Source organism: Emydura macquarii, unplaced genomic scaffold, assembly GCF_026122565.2.
Source record: "Emydura macquarii macquarii isolate MOO-44397 ecotype Brisbane River unplaced genomic scaffold, CSIRO-AGI_Emac_v2 contig_2676, whole genome shotgun sequence".
Taxonomy (NCBI): Eukaryota; Metazoa; Chordata; order Testudines; family Chelidae; genus Emydura; species Emydura macquarii.
In genome coordinates, this window is record NW_027132813.1 from 37667085 (window position 1) to 37684524 (window position 17440).

General features: G+C 38.0%; 1 protein-coding gene across 13 annotated transcripts in view; it reads left to right on the forward strand.

Moving 5' to 3' along the window:
- EHBP1 (EH domain binding protein 1) overlaps positions 1-17440 on the forward strand; it is a 313842-nt gene that overhangs the window by 135373 nt on the left and 161029 nt on the right. For 9 of the 13 annotated variants that reach the window (XM_067565220.1, XM_067565223.1, XM_067565221.1 and 6 more), the window contains 4 exons: positions 475-614; positions 6579-6683; positions 7390-7512; positions 15148-15400. In XM_067565220.1, the coding sequence (XP_067421321.1) occupies positions 475-614; positions 6579-6683; positions 7390-7512; positions 15148-15400 (621 nt within the window). The remainder of the gene's footprint in view (positions 1-474; positions 615-6578; positions 6684-7389; positions 7513-15147; positions 15401-17440) is intronic. The other 4 variants (XM_067565227.1, XM_067565230.1, XM_067565231.1 and 1 more) reach the window with 2 other exon arrangements.

Here is a 17440-nt window from a genome sequence, read left to right on the forward strand (position 1 = left end):
GTTCACCTAACTATGTCTGGAGTCTCAGGAGAATGTGGTGCTTCATAAGCACTGGGTCTCACCAAGCACTCTCAGTGTATACTGAATGAACTGAAAGGGAATAAATTATTGTTCCATATAACTTCTGGACTGATTAAAAAATGTAAGAGGAGAGGATTAAATTGACCCTTAATGAAGGCATTTTTTGCTTTTACATTTTTGGCAATGGGAAACTTGTAATCTAGAAATTAACACTATGAACATGTACATTCAATCTTATTTTTATAAATATTCTCAAGACCATTTCCAAAGCCCATCAAAGTGAACTGAAGGCTGTCCCTTGACTTCAAAAGGTTTTAGAGCAGACCCTTAGTAAAGGAAAGGGAACTTCTTTTTGAAAATACAGTATTTTAACAGTAAAATCTATCAAACATAATAACTTTACCAGCATTGCCTTTTAATGATCTGTTTGATGTATTGGAATTTGTGGTATAGAGATGAAGACATGCAAAGCCTGGCTAGTTTGATGAGCATGAAGCAAGCCGACATTGGAAATTTAGATGATTTTGAGGAAGACAATGAAGAAGACGAAGAGAATAGAGTGAATCAGGAGGAAAAGGCTGCAAAAATTACAGGTTGGTCTTGTCACAAAGGGACATAAATAAAATGTTGTTTTCCCCCATAATCAGCAAAGTTTCATGGATTTTATTCTTCTATTATATGAATATCCTTTCTTATAAAACAGCAATTTAGGATAATCCAATTGCATATGTCCTGATAATACAACTACACATGAATCTAATTTTGTGAACTTGAGAGACTTGATTTCTTTGTATCACATTTTCAGAAGGGGAAGCTGTGATAAGTTCCCTGGAATGCAACCTGGACCGTGGGACCACCGAGCCCTCTAAACCCGCCAGCCTGGGTGGTTATATGAATGATCTCCCAGCCACTCATGAACCTTCAATAGAGAGGCTCCAGTGAATTTCCCCCAGCTCCAGCCCTATACCCCAGAACTGTACCATCTTACACTGCTCAAGGCTCCCCTAGGCAGTGCAAATTCATGAATTAGTTCACCACTTCCTCAGTGTGGAGTGGACATACACTAGCCTTTGTAATCTGAGCTCAGATTTCCCAAGCACTTCAACCAAAACCATGCTGTTTTAGGTAACATATGAAACATATATTAACTACAGAAAGATAGATTTTAAGTGATTATAGGTAGCAGGCATAAAGATAAAAGTTCGTTACCTAAGAAATAGAATTTACACTGCAAATTTATTTTTAACTTAACCAAACTAAGCAAGATTTGAATCAAACAGTTTCTCACCCTAACAGATGGTATAGTCAGCTTACAGTTCCTCAGTACACAGACTGGACCCCCTTCCAGCCTGGGACCAATCTTCCCTAGTTCCAGGTTTTTGTCTTCCAGACGTTCTTCCAGGTGTTGAGATGGGCATGGGGTGGGGAGAGAAAGGTCAAGTGACGATGTCACTGTCACTCTTTTTGTACCTTCTTCCAGCTGCTAGAAATATCCTTACTGTGCCATGGGGGTCAGGCAGTCCCTGCTGGTCAAGCAGTCTCCATTGCATACATTCCTTCTCTAAAGAGCCTCTGGGATAGTGGATTCTTTCTTGACGGGCCATCAATGCCTGTTTGGCCAGTGATGGGTGCTCCTTTGTCCTTACTGAAAGTCTGGTTGTGGGTGTCTTCCAATCTCACAACTTATTTCAATAGCATATATAGCAATACTTATAATTCACATACAGTGATAGCACAAAATCCAACAGGATATTAGTGTTCAGCATATCAAGACTTTTTGAATGATACCTCACAGGATGTACTTTGTACAAAACATATCATCATTCACAGTGGTGAATATGGTGATTCCAGAGTGTCACAGAAGCCAAGGAGAGGTGTAAACAGAGCGGTAGAAGGGCTGGGATGGGAACCATCAGCAGGGGAGAGAACAAGAGAGAGAGGCAGAAATGGAAGAGGAAAAGAGATTTGCAGAATAACTGAATAAAAGTGGTCCTGTGACAGGGTAGAGAGGCTCTGCTTGATCATCAGCAAGGAGGGGGCCACTCCGAGGCAGCGCCCAATCAGGTTCCCCATAGTGAATTCAGGAAACAGTCCAAAGACTCATCTGTATTAGATGACTGAGCTATTTCAAGTTGCATAGTATAGCTAAATGGTTATTGAACTTCTTGATCCCAAAAGGGTTTGGTGTGCCCAGGATGGCTAGTGTGGTGAGTGCAAATCAGATCACCATATCCACACACAAAGCTTCCTCCTATGATTTTTATGCCTGTGTATTGTGGCACCTGTCCTACAATTTCAGGCAGAGCTCTGTCTTTTCTGTATGATGCTTGTGTGTTTCAGGGGTTGAATGTATACTGATTAAAGATAACCTTCAAAGGATTAAAATAGATTGGGTTTGTGCCCTTTTTCTTTGTTCTTAATGTATAATGATGACCTTTAACATTTTGTTTGTAAAAGTATGCAGGTCTTGCTTGTTTTTTCTGAGAGAAATATCAGAAAAGTCAGGGCAGGACTTGTTAGAGGCCTGAAATGAAAGCTGTGTCTTCTCAGCTCTTAACTGAATGATGAAGATGATGAATTGTTAAAAGAGAATTCGTCTCCTTGTTATTCAGGCATTTGAGTTTAACAGGAATTTCTAATGTAAGAAAAGAATCAAGGGGTGGAAAGATGCCTTTCATATGCCCTCCCTCGGTCATAAAGAAGCAAAAAAGGCAGAAACACTTCCCCACTGTATCAGGTTACCTTAAAAAAAAGAAAATAAATGAAAAAAGTTAATGTAAATAATAGGATGCTCTGTGGTTTTAATAAGATGGATGAGAGGATGCTAAGTGGAGCTAAGACCAGCCATATAATGACTCAGCTGCTGTGTTGGGCCTGTATGGAATGGGATGGCAGGTTGCAGAAATGGTTCTCTTGAGTTATCAAGGGCTATTCTTGAGTGTCACAAGGAGCACTGTGGAACTGCACTGGGAAAAATAATCGAATCATTGCAGTTGCATCATTGCACTTCTAGTCCTCATTAGCACTGAAATGGGACAGCCAAAAGCAGCTATGACTACTTGGACTTAGTGCTGTAATAATGGCACATAAAACACCTGTGAAACATTAGTCACTTTGTTTAGCTCCTAAACCACTTTCGTTTTTGGTTTAAGGGTTTGATCCTGATCTTTCGAGCCCTGAGCCAGTCAGGACCTAGCTGTGTCAATGACCAGATCTCCATTCATTTTGTACTTCTCTGGGACGGAGTAGCTCACAAAGCCCAGGATGAAATGTCTGAGAGAGGGAGATAAAGCATTTTTTGTCAATGGGGTGAAATGAGACCAGTCTGGTCACTTTTAGAACATGCTGCAAGACCTTTCTCTCAGAGGAAACTTTTCCAGCATTTCTGGAAGGATTTAGGTACACATACAAAACAGATAAACAATAATCAAGAACAGAAACTAAAAAACCACAAACCTGAAGTAAGGCCCCTCCTATAATTAGGGGAAAGAGAGGAGCAGAAGGCTCCATAAAGCCCACTTGATATCCTCTGGTCCAAGCATCCTATTTAAGTCCAAGAGGAGTTCCAGGAAGTGTCTGTACAACAACGTGGTCTCCCCTGCCAGCTGTAGTGGCAGACTTGCCTCTGCTTGCTCTTGGACTCCTGACCCTGGTTCTTGACTCTCTTTGACTCCTGGTTCCTGATGTCATTCCTGGCCTCTGACTGCCACTGCTCTAACCACTAGGCATGTCCATCACTGCTCAGACCATAAGGCCTGACCACTCAAGCCCCAATTGTGACACCCTATTGTCATTACATAATAACTTTTTTAAAAATCCATTAGCGTGAAACTATCTCATGCTTAGTTACAGCCTGGCTTTTTAAATTTTTTTAAAACATTTTTTAAAAAAGTCCACTTAACCGTTCTGTGGTGTGTGAACTTGCAAATAACACACACGTTTCTGTTTTTAATATAAGTTACATACATTTTAGCTTCTGTATAATTTAAAGAGAGATTTTAAAATTGCAAAACTGTCATACTTAGGCCTCAAGGAGCACAAGTGTCTCTGACATGCTTAAGAAATTTGATTCATAATTAACAAAAATTAGTATAGATATTCATGCTTTAGTACGTCACTTAATGTTTCTGAGTAGGCACCCAAGCCCTGATACAGCAGTTGATAGTATGCAGACTGCTGCACCTGAACAGAGACCAGTTGACGTGACTGGGGCGACACATGGACTCAACCATCTGCCCAGATGTTATCAGTTATGTGGTCTTGAGCCCAAGAATACATCAAGCACAGATCTCTGAAAAATCACACATTGTACTACTGTTCTGGAGACTGATTATCCGAATCTTCTGCCACATGCCAAAAACTCTCTCTTAAGGCCAGATTCTGATGCCCTTACTACTGCTTAGTAGCACTGAGCTCGACAAAAAAGTCCCATTGACTTCAGTGGGAGACCAAGATAATGTGAGTATGTAGATAATGAGATGTATAAAAGAGGATATAGGTCATAAATCCCTATGCTTCTCATTTCAACCCTCCAAATATAATATAGACCATTTTATCCTGTAATGAGAGAGAATGAAATGCATATGGGTGTTTAGGGTGGCAGACGGGACCAGATGTTTCAGACCACATCAGAGAATTCAAGGTCTGCACACTGTTTTAACTAGTCCTTTGTTCATAGTTGTGCTTTATAAGCTTATATTCTGCTTTTCATTTGAGTAAAGACATACACCTGCCATTCTGTGTTTTGAGTCAAAAAAAAAAAAATCTCAAAAGATAGCTTCTTTGTTGTTCAGATTTCCAGCATGTCTTTGAATGTTGGAGCTGAACAAGAAGGAGCTAGGACTTCTAAACTAACTGATTCCAAATTGACTACTTTTAAGTCCTATAAGACCAAGGCTGTTTAGGAAGCTAATGTGGTTGAGATGTGTTCTATGATGGCTGCACCATCTTAAGAATAGACAATACAGCATCTTCCTACTTGGAAATCAGTTATGTATTTCTATGGAATAGTCGGTACATCTTTGTACAATATTCAAATCCAATATTTCTAATAAAGCTACTTTTGACTACATGTCTTAAATACTTAGAGATTCTGGGCCAGATCCTTGCCCTGCTTTTGGCTTCTTTGCACCAAAGCGTAGTGCGTGGTTTATATCCAGTGGAAAGGGGTGGCCAAGGAATCTCTACATCACCCCAGCATCCAGTTGTGAGGATGGCCACTGAGGAGCTGTGGGCAGCCAGCATCAGTTAGAGCAACACTGATGTTGCTCAATTTTCACCTCAGTGTGATTTGTTACTTTTTTTTATCCATTTGGAAAATGGAGCCTTCTTTTTGAGCAACTTTCTTTTCCAGTGATAGTTTTACTTTTTTCAGACAAAGACTATGTACAGTATAGTTAAGGTTGAGTTTGTATCAATATCTTAAAGGTAAAAACATTCCAAGGATGTGCACATTTAAGGCATCTCAAAAGCCTTATCTTCACCTTGTAATGACAATATACAATTACCATACAATTCTGCTTAATGCATAATCGTTCATACTCCTATATTAGATTGAACTGATTTTTAAAGACATATTAGAGTTTGGGGTTTTTTTTAAACTCATGGTGTTTCTACAAGGTGGAGTAAGTGCTGTAAATTTGGAAGGATACATTGTATCCTCATCTGTAAGTAATTAGTTGAATCCCTGCTTAATTATGGAATCATGACTGGTGCTTCCATAATACTTTCTTCACTATTTTTAATATTTGTTTCACTGTAAGTTGGTGGCACATGAATTGCCGTTGCTTTTCCTATTGTTTTATCGTCATATTTTAATTTCCTCCATGTTGAGTATGCATCATTTTAGGCAAGTGCATAATGCCTAAAAGTAGCAATACATAGATTATTTTAACTCAGAAGGAACCTTAGTAGAGTTATTTGGTTCTGTTTTAAAATGTTGGTTTTAGAGCTATTCCCGAAGGGCCAGATACTAGTCACCTTGCCATATATCCAATGAATAAGATATTACTCACTAAGAATAAGAGTGACAGAATTTGGCTCTAAATTACTGCAGCCTGTTTTATTCTGTAGCATGTTAGTGACCATGTTGTTTACAATTATAAATTGGATGTATTTTATGAGGAAGGTTGGTTCTTAATGTGGCATAATGCAAGTGTAACTAACTTTATGCTATTACATTCAAGTTTTATTTACAAACAGGAGAAACTGTTAAAGTAAAATTGTATTTAGCATACCTAGTTTTTGGATTAATGTCTGTGTTCATCCTCGTAAGTTTTTTGTTAACCTTGAAACTGCTTGTAGTGGGCACCCGTCAAAAATTGTTCACTATGTATTTTATTGTGTGTTCCTTCTTGTTAAAATAGTGCTGAAGTGTTCCGTACAGGTGCATTAGTGTATTATATATCACTGTAATGATTCATTCTGAATGTATTCTTTTCATTAACAATAAGTGTTCTCTCTTTCTTTCCCTGTTTCTCTAGTAACAGCATGCTTTCTATTGCTTTTTCTTTAAATGACCCTACCTTACATTTGTCTTGACTGGCTTCTGTTTACAGAAATTGTAAACCAGTTGAATGCTCTGAGCAGCTTAGATGAAGATCAAGATGACTGCATAAAGCAAGCAAATATGCCTTCAGCTAAATCAGCCAGTTCCTCTGAAGGTCTATGAACTTTCCTCCTTTCTTTCTGTTTCTGATTGTCTGTATTTATCGTGACCTGTTACCTTTTGACTTCTGCTTGTATTCAGCTGTCAGTTTTATCATTGTGCTTTCCATCCAATGCGATTTTCAGTAATTTGTAGTGCATCCAACAGGTAACAACATGATAGAGAGTCTCTCTTCAACCACTGCATTGTCACATGATTGTGAATAGGAAAGAAAAACCACATCATTAAAACACAATTTGTGCAGTGAATAATGCTTAACCATTATAACTTGACAAAATGTTCATTCTCTGATTTTATGTGAATGTTACATGTCGAAAAGAGAATTGACAATGAATAAATATATGAATCATTCATATTTTGAAATCAAGTTGCTGTATTTAGTCTTCTAGATCCACTGCAATATTTATGGAATTCAGGGTAGGTCCAGAAGTCCACTGCAGCAGTGTAGTGGGTTAATATTACTAAACAATGTACTCATCAATGAACATACGTTTTATTCAGTTCATTTATTCTGGCTGCAAACGTTGGTGTGCTACAAAATACATTAGTTTAGTTCTGCGGTTGGTAATGTTCATTGTTCCAATTCATTGTTCTTGAAGACCACTGGTGTGGGTTTTCTGAATTTGAAATGTGTTTTGTGAACAATTTGTATCCAGGACTGGCTATGGCCATATTGAAACAGTACTTCAATTTTTTTCCAGAGCTTATCAACAAGCTTAATTTTTTGGATGAAGAGGAACAAGACTTGGCAAATTCCAGTTCAAATCCATTTGGAGATCCTGACATGGCAGAATTAAACCCATTTGGAGATCCTGATGCAGAAGGTGGTGACTTTGTTTCACACAATTAATCATTATTTACAGACTGATTAATGAAGCATAGCTTTTATTTTCCTAAGGCTACAAATTAAAAATATTAGTTTTTATCAGAATAACATTATTACATGCACCCAGGCAGCAATATTGGGAATCTTAATTGCCATTGGAAACTGAACATCTGCTTCTCTGATGACATGTCAAATTGAGCCTTATTTTCTCTCTGTCTGGTGGTTCCACTAGACATTAAAGGTCTAATGGTAGGGATAATACCAGAATTCTGGCCAAATAATGTGTTTGCATCTTATAGTAGCTGACATGCAGCTGGGCATATGCCTTTTTTAAAATCACACTATGACAGAACACTAGAATGCAATTAATTGTTCTGCAAAGTCGTTTTGAGACTTTAGTATATGAAAATCACCATATAAAGTAAATGTAAATAGAGTACATACAGTGACAACTTTTGGTCATTATCAACCTGGGCTAAGCGTGGCAACATAAAAGTGAAAGGCAGTTTCCAATCCACTGAACTACCCAGTCCATTTTCCCCTCTTTATATTTCTGATAGCAGTTTAAAATGCTATTGTTTGGTGGTTGTTGGTAATAAAAATAATAAACATGTTCCCCATAATTCTGTGAAGGAAAAGACCACTAGACCAATCCTAAGTGCTCTCCTCTGCTTTGTACCATTTTCAAATGCTTCTTTCTTCCCGTATCTCTCTATCCTCTTTGTTTAAAGGCACTTACTTATTGACATTTCACACTTCATTTGGTCTTTTATAAACTTACGTGTTTTGTAACCGTTTCATTAAGTAATCTTACCTAACCCCTTTTTTGCTGCCAATTTTATCCTTTTCAGATCTTGTTCTTTAGATTTATGAAACTTACTTGCTTTTAGCATTTTGCAGATGTGTCGGGGTTTTTTAGATCAGTTTTTACAATTCCTTTTATCACTATAAAATCCAGTTGGGTCACTAAAATCACTTTCCCATTGAAATAGGACCATCTCTTAACTCTTTTTAAAATGTATCCCTCTGAGGCCTTGAAGTTTTGATAAATCTTTGTATCATGTTCAAGCAATTATGCCCTTTATTGGTTTATAATGATGTCCACCATTGTTCCGAGTATTACAGGGAAATACCACCTTATTCTATTCTTTTTCTTATTCCTTCCTCATCTCCGTAGCATCCAAGCACCTTTCAGTAGTGCATTAAGCAACGTGATTAAGATATGTCACATATGATTCATTCTGTTTTTCCTCCATCCCTCTTGTTGGGGCGAGGGGTGTGTGAATTGTGCATGCAGTGTAGTGTTTTGGTGGGATTTTGGTATTTTTTAAAATGTGTATGCTGCTCTGTGTGTAGGTGGGTGTGCGTGGGTGGGTGTTAGAGAAAGGCGTGTGCAATTTGCACTTGGAGAGAAAGGTGGTCAGGTATGTGATGGTCCTTATTTCCTGTGGGAACTTGGCATCTGATTCTTCACATACTTACTGCCAAGCATATAATGCTTACTTCTGTGAGAAGTTCCTGTCAATGGAACCATGCCAGGTACTGGTGGCAAGAGCTGATGCAAAAGCGGGCAGTGCGTCATTTGAATAGTACATCAATCTATTCTGTTATCATTCCTACCTTTGCAGGTTTATTACTTGGCTACTCAGAATTACTGTGGATTTGACCCATGGTGTGCCAAATTGCAGCTCAGTGGCTAATCTCATTTATTACTATCCATTTAAAGACTTCAAACCAACAAAATATTGAATTGATTCAAGCTACGAACAGGAGCCTACATTTTCACACATGATTTTGGGTGTCTCAATTTGTGAGTCCCCAACTTGAAATGCCCCAAAGTGGCTTGATTTTCAAGGGTAGGTGCTCACCATTTCTGACACCATTTAAGATGTCCCCAGTTGAGCCCCCCAGAATTGAGAAACCCAAGGTCACTAGTCATTTTTGCAAATTATGGCTGCTGTTCTTACCTAGAAAGTATACAGCTTTTAGAATTAAAGTTGTTGAGTAATTATCCCATAATATTATTTGTTCTGTGTTTGACATTGTTTTCTAAAGATTGAAATGTTTAACAAAGGCTTTGACGGGTCTCGAAGGGTTTAAGAGACCCATAGGGGGTACAGTTGCAAGGTTCAGGAAGGTCTGGAACTCCAGAGTGAAGCATTCTCCACCTTTCTCAGCCCTCTGTGGTTTGCCTGTGGATTGTTGCCAGGTCCCTTTCTTTGCACCATGCAGCAGGGGTGGGTGACTGAGAGGAGCGTCCCTGGCTTGAGGCAAGGCAGAACTGGTTTTCGAAAAAAGAAAAAAAAAATGACAGTAGCTTTATGTTACACAGGCTGGCCAATGAGCCTGGAGGTTCCCCACCCAGTTGGAGGGTGGGGACCCTGTCTCAGTGCCTCCATGGGGGTTGAAGAAAAAGAAGTAGAAATCCAGGATTGATAGTATGGGAGAGAGGAAGAAAGTGGAGAGAAATAAGAGCCAAGTTTAACTTGATGCCTGCTACTGTCTAAAACCCTATACTTACCTGTAGAGTTGCAAGCTTCAAGGAGACCTGAAAATGATTTTGACACAGTTCCTTCAGTTTTAGTATATGTGTGAAAAAAATTAAATCTTTTAACTAATTGTATGGTGAAGGCTCCTCTCAGCCCTGCATTTTAGAGTGCTCTGCATATTGGGCTAAATCCTGTGATCTATATTCAGGCAACTAATGGCAGGAAGAATTTGGCCCTAGTAAGAGCTGCGGAATTTGGCTCATAATTTTTAAGATGAAGGGACTTGCAGAAACTATTTGTATTATCCATTAAATTCTGTGACCTTAAAAACAAATATTTAAAGCCTTGTTTTCAGGAGACACTGTCAAGTTAATTTTTAAAAAATAGCATAAAGCATACTTTTAAAAGATTTTGTTTTCCTGCATGTATTTAATTTCAGGATTTTCCCTAACATGCTTTTTGATACTGCAATGCACATTTTTAAAGGGTCCATGAACGCTTACACCTTAACACAAGCAAAACTGCACACAGACTGTATTTCATTATGAAATGCTTAAACGGTGCTACATTAAAGCACACCAGGAAACCTTTAGTGCATGCCAGCAGTGTCTACATGGACCAATTAATGTGCAATACATTAGTGTGCTTTAGAAAACACCCTCCCCACCCATAGACCATTACACCATTGTATAGACATGTCCTATGATAAGTACGCTGCTGCCCAGTGTCATGAGGAGATTGAATCTAGGACACATGGGCAAGACAGGTAAGTGGTGCTGCCAACATGCACGTACGTGTCTGCTTTGCTTTACCATTCTAACCTACAGACTCTAAATACTGTATTCCAGCTGATTAAAAAAGGTTGCCTTATTTTGAAAAGGCTGTCCTGTCTTGCTGCAAGCATCTGCTGGGTGTATAGCTCACAAGAGGGTAAGTCTCCGAAAGGAGTCAAAACTGACTTGGGCCTGCAGGAGGAGCCATGATGAGAAACAGAGATGCTGAAGCCAGGGACCTAGTCTTGTGGTAGTGAGGCAGAAAGCCTCAATGCCTAACACTAAATGGGTGTTTCCAGAGAGACTATGTAAAAATCAGAGGTGTAACACAGTGTGGAACCATGACATAGACATAGGGGGTATACTCTTTTGTACCCAGCTGCAGGGTCGGGTACTTGCCAGATTTTGTGCATTCTCCTGAGAAAATATTTTAAGAACTAAAAATAATTTTAAAATAAAAAAGGTTCTTGTTTAAAATTAGGCAAACATTCATCATAAATAATACAATTTGAACCAATAAGACATATGTCTCTCATCACCCTTACTATTTTCCTTGTATGTTGCATCCCATTACTCTCACTCTTGTATGGTTGTCTTTTGAGGCCAGGTTCCACAAGCATGTCTGCGTGGCTGTGGGTCAGTAAATCACATAAATATGTGAGTAACTTTAAGCATGAGAGTCACTGATTTCAGTGGGACTACTCATGGCCTTAAAATTACAGACATGCTTAACATTTTCTTGGATTGGGGCCACAAAGACGGTAAGCTCTTTAGAGTGGGTGTGTCTTTTCAAAAGTGTTTTGTTAGGACCCTAATCTCTCATCATTTGGATGACCCTGTCTCAACATTTGGATGCTACCCCAATATAAATAACATCATTAAATGTCTTTTTTTAACTTAGAAGAAATGAAAAATTATAGTAAAAAAATTAGGGCTCTGACATAAGATGGCAAAAGCCAGGAAAATTAAATCTAAGATTGACAATACATCAAGTTGCAATATATACAGTATGTGAAATTGCTCATTGTTACAAGACTCTTGCTTGACCTTGGTACAATACTTTGTTGTTTTGAAATACATTTTCAGCAGTAACTCAGGATTTTGTTGCTTTTGTCAATTTACCTTTAGACCTTTAGCATTATTTAAATCCCGTTAGGCTGAAGTTATTAAAACTGTTTAAAAACCTTTCTTCTAAGCCAAAACTTTGTTACATTATATTACTAAAGGGAGACTTAACCAGTTTACATAGCACAACACTTCCTTTTTAGCTTTATGTAGGATTAGTAACATCTCTACATGACAGATTTGTTTTTACTGTAACTACATTCAACTCAAGGATTTTGATTAATTAGTTAATGTTTGTAAAGTGCTTTGAAAGTGTAAAGGACTGTATAAGTGCTATGTATTGTCACTAATGATTGATTGATTATATAAGTATAAAGTAACTTTGTTTACAAGTGTCCTTGTGTTGCCTCTCATTCAGTTTTTTAATCCAGAGCATCAATTATCTTTATTCAATTCTCTTCTTAAACACCAGCCTTTAATTAGGAGCAATGTTAAGTGCTTTCTGAAAATGTAAATACAGCTAAATCTATTAACTATTGTATACATTAGAGCTAAATTTAACTACTGTATACACTACTTCCTTTTGTTAGGTTGCATGGATTTCACTCAAGGAAAAACAGATTTCAGATCAGATGAGATTTTAAAGGGTTTTTTGTATGTAAAGTAAGTGCATGAATAGTCAGTGGTAGATGGAAACTCTCCATAATTCAAAAGTATAGAATATAGTAATCAATGTAGTATATATTCACCAGCTAGAACCTGTGGCACAATTTGGTAAAGTCCATTTTTTTGTGTTGTTGATTACACCCTTAATCATGCAGGTGTGATTATCGTCTCTGTGTCCTTCTTTGATTTAAATAAGGATGGTACAGTTATGATTTGTAGGTCTCATTCCTTTATTGTGGGAAATACGTAGTTAATCCCTTTTTATTCTCACCTTTTCTAACAGTAGCAGTGTTTCAGAATGGGCAAATGAGCAGTCTCGTCTGAAACAAACAGCAGTGAAATAGCCTGTAACAAAACATGCGTCTATAGTCCTTGAAATTCAAATGTGAAATTTGCACTGGCTCAAGGAATAGGAGTCCTGAGATTTTTCCTAAAATGAGATCTCTCAAGCTCTTTACTTGTAGCTGTCAAGTAGGATGAACCAAGGCTGAGGTTGGGGTCCCATTGTGCTTGCCACTATATAAAAGTATAGAACAGTCCTTGCCTAAACACTTCATAATCTAATTTAAGACAAGACACAAGTGAGTGTGACTAACAGTCAGAGCAAAGTGGAAATGAGAATAAAGTTAAACAGTAATACATTCTTCTGGTCCTAGGCTTGCTATGTACACAATTTGAATGGTTGATGATGAATTGGTTCATCTTGATAACTGCAGAAAATTCAGGTCTTATATACAGTGGGGATTTATCTTGACTCCAGCCATCAGTGTGCAAATCCCTAACATAAACTGTATAAACCACTGTATAAACCACAGTTTACACCAGTGCAGTTTACACTGGTTTCAAGAGGAAATAAGCTCCAACTAGCACAAGCAGCAGCTTTTCTTGTCTACACTACTGGCTAGTCATCAGTGGCTGTACAGGGGCATATCCCAAGTGTGGACAAGCTCTTATGGGGATCTTTGGGCTCTAGTGCTGTACAAATAATAAATACCAATGTCTGTCTTTTAAATAGAAATGATCTATTTTGTTGAACCCAGTAATTTCAAAACTCAAAAAATAAAGGGCACTTCTCACAATGAATAAACTGTGAATTGTCATTGCAAATAAAGTTTTTAGTTAAAGCTCCTAGTAAAGGTCCTACTTGCCTGGGGTTAGTGCTCACTTTACTGCAGTAATGCTATCTTGTCAGATCAGAAAGTAAGATGAACTCCTGACCATTTATGATTGCTAGAATAGTGGGGTTAGCGCTGGCAAAATTTCAGTGTCTATCTGTGTTTTTATATTGTTCCAGTGACGAAATATCTGCCAACAATCTGTCCCAGTGTAAAGTTTGTTATAATAGACAGACTGTATTTACTACTGTTATCAAAATCTATGGCAAAAGTTCTGATATGTACCCTAAAAATGTGTGATTAGTCATTAACTTACCTAATGATTTTCCAATGTTACTAAATCATGTGTTTTAAATAAGACATGGAGGGTCCCAGTGCCTACCACCACTCATTAAGAGCCTATAAAATGTCATTTCCCTAAGGAAATCTTTTATAAAGTATAAGAGTACAAAGAAACATTTAAAGTGTTATTGTTAGAACCTGAATGAAAAAATCGGGAAAATCTGTTAAAAGACAATCATATCTATCGAAATCCTATTTACATGTGTGAATGAGGGACAAATGACTAACGTGTCTGAAAAGTTTTGGATAAGTAGGAAACATTTCAAGGTGTATGTCTACACTGCAGTTAGAGACTCAGGGCTGGCCTGTGCCAGCTGACTCTGGCTTGAGCTAAGACAGTGGTTCTCAACCTTTCTAGACTACTGAACCCCTTTCAGGAGTCTGATTTGCCTTGCGTACCCCCAAGGATCACCTCACTTAAAAACTACTTGCTTACAAAATCAGCCATAAAAATACAAAAGTGTCACAGTACACTGTTACTGAAAAATTGCTTCCTTTCTCATTTTTGCCATATGATTATAAAATAAATCAATTGGAATATAAATATTGTACTGCATTTCAGTGTATGATATATAGACCAGCATAAACAAGTCATTGTCTGTATGAAATTTTAGTTTGTACTGACTTTGCTAGTGCTTTTTATGTAGACTGTTGCAAATATCTAGATGAGCTGATGTACCCCCTGGAAGACCTCTGCGTACCCCCAGGGGTACATGTACCCCTGGTTGAGAACCACTGGACTAAGAGGCTGTTTAACTGACTGAGCTTTGAGGACCCTCCCACCTTTCAGGTCATAGAGCCTGGGCTCCAGCACAAGCCAGAATGTCTACACAGCAGTTAAACAACCCCATAGCCTGAGCTCTGTGAGCCTGAGTCAGCTGCACGGGTCAGGCACATGTTTCTAATTGCAGTGTAGACAGACCCAAAGTGTTTAATATCCTCCCTTCCTACCCCTCAGGGACATGACCTTTCACAGAAGCTTATTTTTGGCTAACCAAGGTTACACAGTAAATAAAGCATTAACATTCAGTTGAAGGCAAAAACTTTAAGTTCCAAGTTTCAGCTCAGAGCAAGGTATTACAAGGCCAACTTTAATTCATAAGCCCCTAAAAATATAAGATCTGCTAAAATAGTTTTGAATTTCTCCTCTATTAATAATCTTTTTAAAAAATGCTTTTTATAGAACATGATACTGAAACAGCTTCATCTTCAAAACCAGAAGACTCTTACTATAGTGATGATTATAATCCCTTTAAAGAGGAAGATGCTGCAGTGTACTTGAACCCATTTGATGACCCCGATCGTGAACCTGAAACGTTTGTAACGATCAAAGATTCTCATCCACAACCTGCAAAAAGGAAAAATGTAAGACCAGTGGACATGAGTAAATACCTCTATGCAGATACTTCTAAAACTGAAGAGGAAGAGTTAGATGAGTAAGTATAATTTTTGTAATATTTCATCTTGAAGCAATCTTAAAGTATTAGTGGGATTGTTGGCATAATCTCAAGGTATAAATAGATTCACCATGGTGATTCTTGCCCACATATACAGGACAGAATTGATCACCATTTTGAGGTCAAGAAAGAATTTATGTCCAGAGCATGTTGACAGGGTCTGTGGGGCATTTTTCTGCAGGTACCTTAGGAAAACTTTTGCCTTTCTCTGCAACACCAAGCAATTTTAAGTGAGGTAGAGAGGGAGAATTGATGGGCCGTGGTCTTTCCTGTCTTGTCGCTGTTTTTTCTTAAAAAACAAAATCTGTTTACTATTAATAAAAGTAAGTGTGCTTAAGATGAGTGCAGTTCACGTAAACTGAGAGAACTGGGAATCTGTATAGCAAAAGCTGAATCACTGGGAAACTCATAAAGACAGCAACTATATATGTAAAAAAGGATGAAAGATGATAAACACGTGTACATCCTTGGAATTTGTTTCTAGTAATTCTTTATCAATGATCATTTTAAAATCAAGATTGGATGTGTTTTCTAAAAGATAAGCTCTACGAATTATTTTGGGGAAGTTCTATGGCCTGTTATACAGGTGGTTATACTAGAGGATCACTATGGTCCATTCTAGCCTTGGGATCTACCAACCCTATCTGAAATTTTTATAAGACGGTATTTGGCTGTCTTATAGTCTAGTAATGAAACATAATAGGGTGTGAGGGCATTTTGCAGTAACCATGCAATTTGGGATGATTGAAGGCACAACCTTAAGGTGTGCTTGTGTCTTTAATCACCCTAGGAGTATGGTTATTACTCAGCAACCGCACCACCCATGCAAGGATTTATGGTGATTATACATGAGCAATTTTACAGACAACAACTGTAATTAACTTTTAATTGTAAAGAGCTTGATGAGATTTATTATGGCATGACACTTGCATGGCTCTTATATTTAATAGTAATTCAGGTGTCATGTTTTCATCCTTATGTTTGCTCTATTTATAGCTGTATTCTAGGAAAGTGAAGAAGTTCCATGTGCACTGATAGAAATGCATATAGGACCACTGGATTCATTTTCTTTAAGTTCTGTGTCCATGAATTTTTGGTTTTGTTGTTTAGTTTTGTTGGTTTTATGTTGTTGTATTTTGTTTTTGTTCTGCTGTGAAAAATGGGCAATAGGGAATGCTTTCTCTGCCAGCTCCATTCAGTGAGGGGACCTGGTTTTCTGAACAAATGGCACTGGTTGTATGGAGTATGATCACACTGTTGACAGTGACACTAGATATTCCTCATCACTCACTGATCAGGGGTGTCTGAAGGGGGAGTATTAATATACATACATGAACATGGGGATAGAGAACAGCAAAGACCGAGGAAGAGAAGAAGGAAAGAGGGAAAGATGACAATAGAGTGGCAAGTGAAGGATTTTTTCTTTATTTTACTTACACTTATACCCCTACCTTAAACAAATCTATGCTAAACAAGCCACTGAGGTGTTTTTAAGGGCAGACTTGTTTTTTTCTTCCTGTATATATATATGATATTTTGGATTTCAGTAGCTCTTATAGCAGCTTTCATTTTATTTTAATTTTGTGTTTTTCAAGTCCCCTAGGGGATTTTACAGCCCCATTTGCTTTATTATATTAATGAAAGGTATTAATGAAATCCCCAAGAATAAATGTTGTTCAAATCTAAGCTGGCCTGTATTTTCGTTATTAAAATGGAAGATGAAGAGGCTAAATAGCATAGTAAATTAGACTTTTACATCATAGTCCCCAATGGAGACCTCTCATACTTCTTCACAGGCTCCTAAGGTGGCAAAGCTTTGGAAAAGTTGTGGGGACAGTTCATTAAATGTATTGAGTGGAATGGGAGGCAAGGGAGACTCTTGCAGCTCTGCATTGGCCCAGCTCCTGAGGGAGGTTTGTTATGACACAAGGCCTGTTGAGGAACACAGGAATTAGTATACTGGATCAGACCAGTGGTCCATCTAGACCAGTATCCTTTACTTGATAGCAGCAATTACCA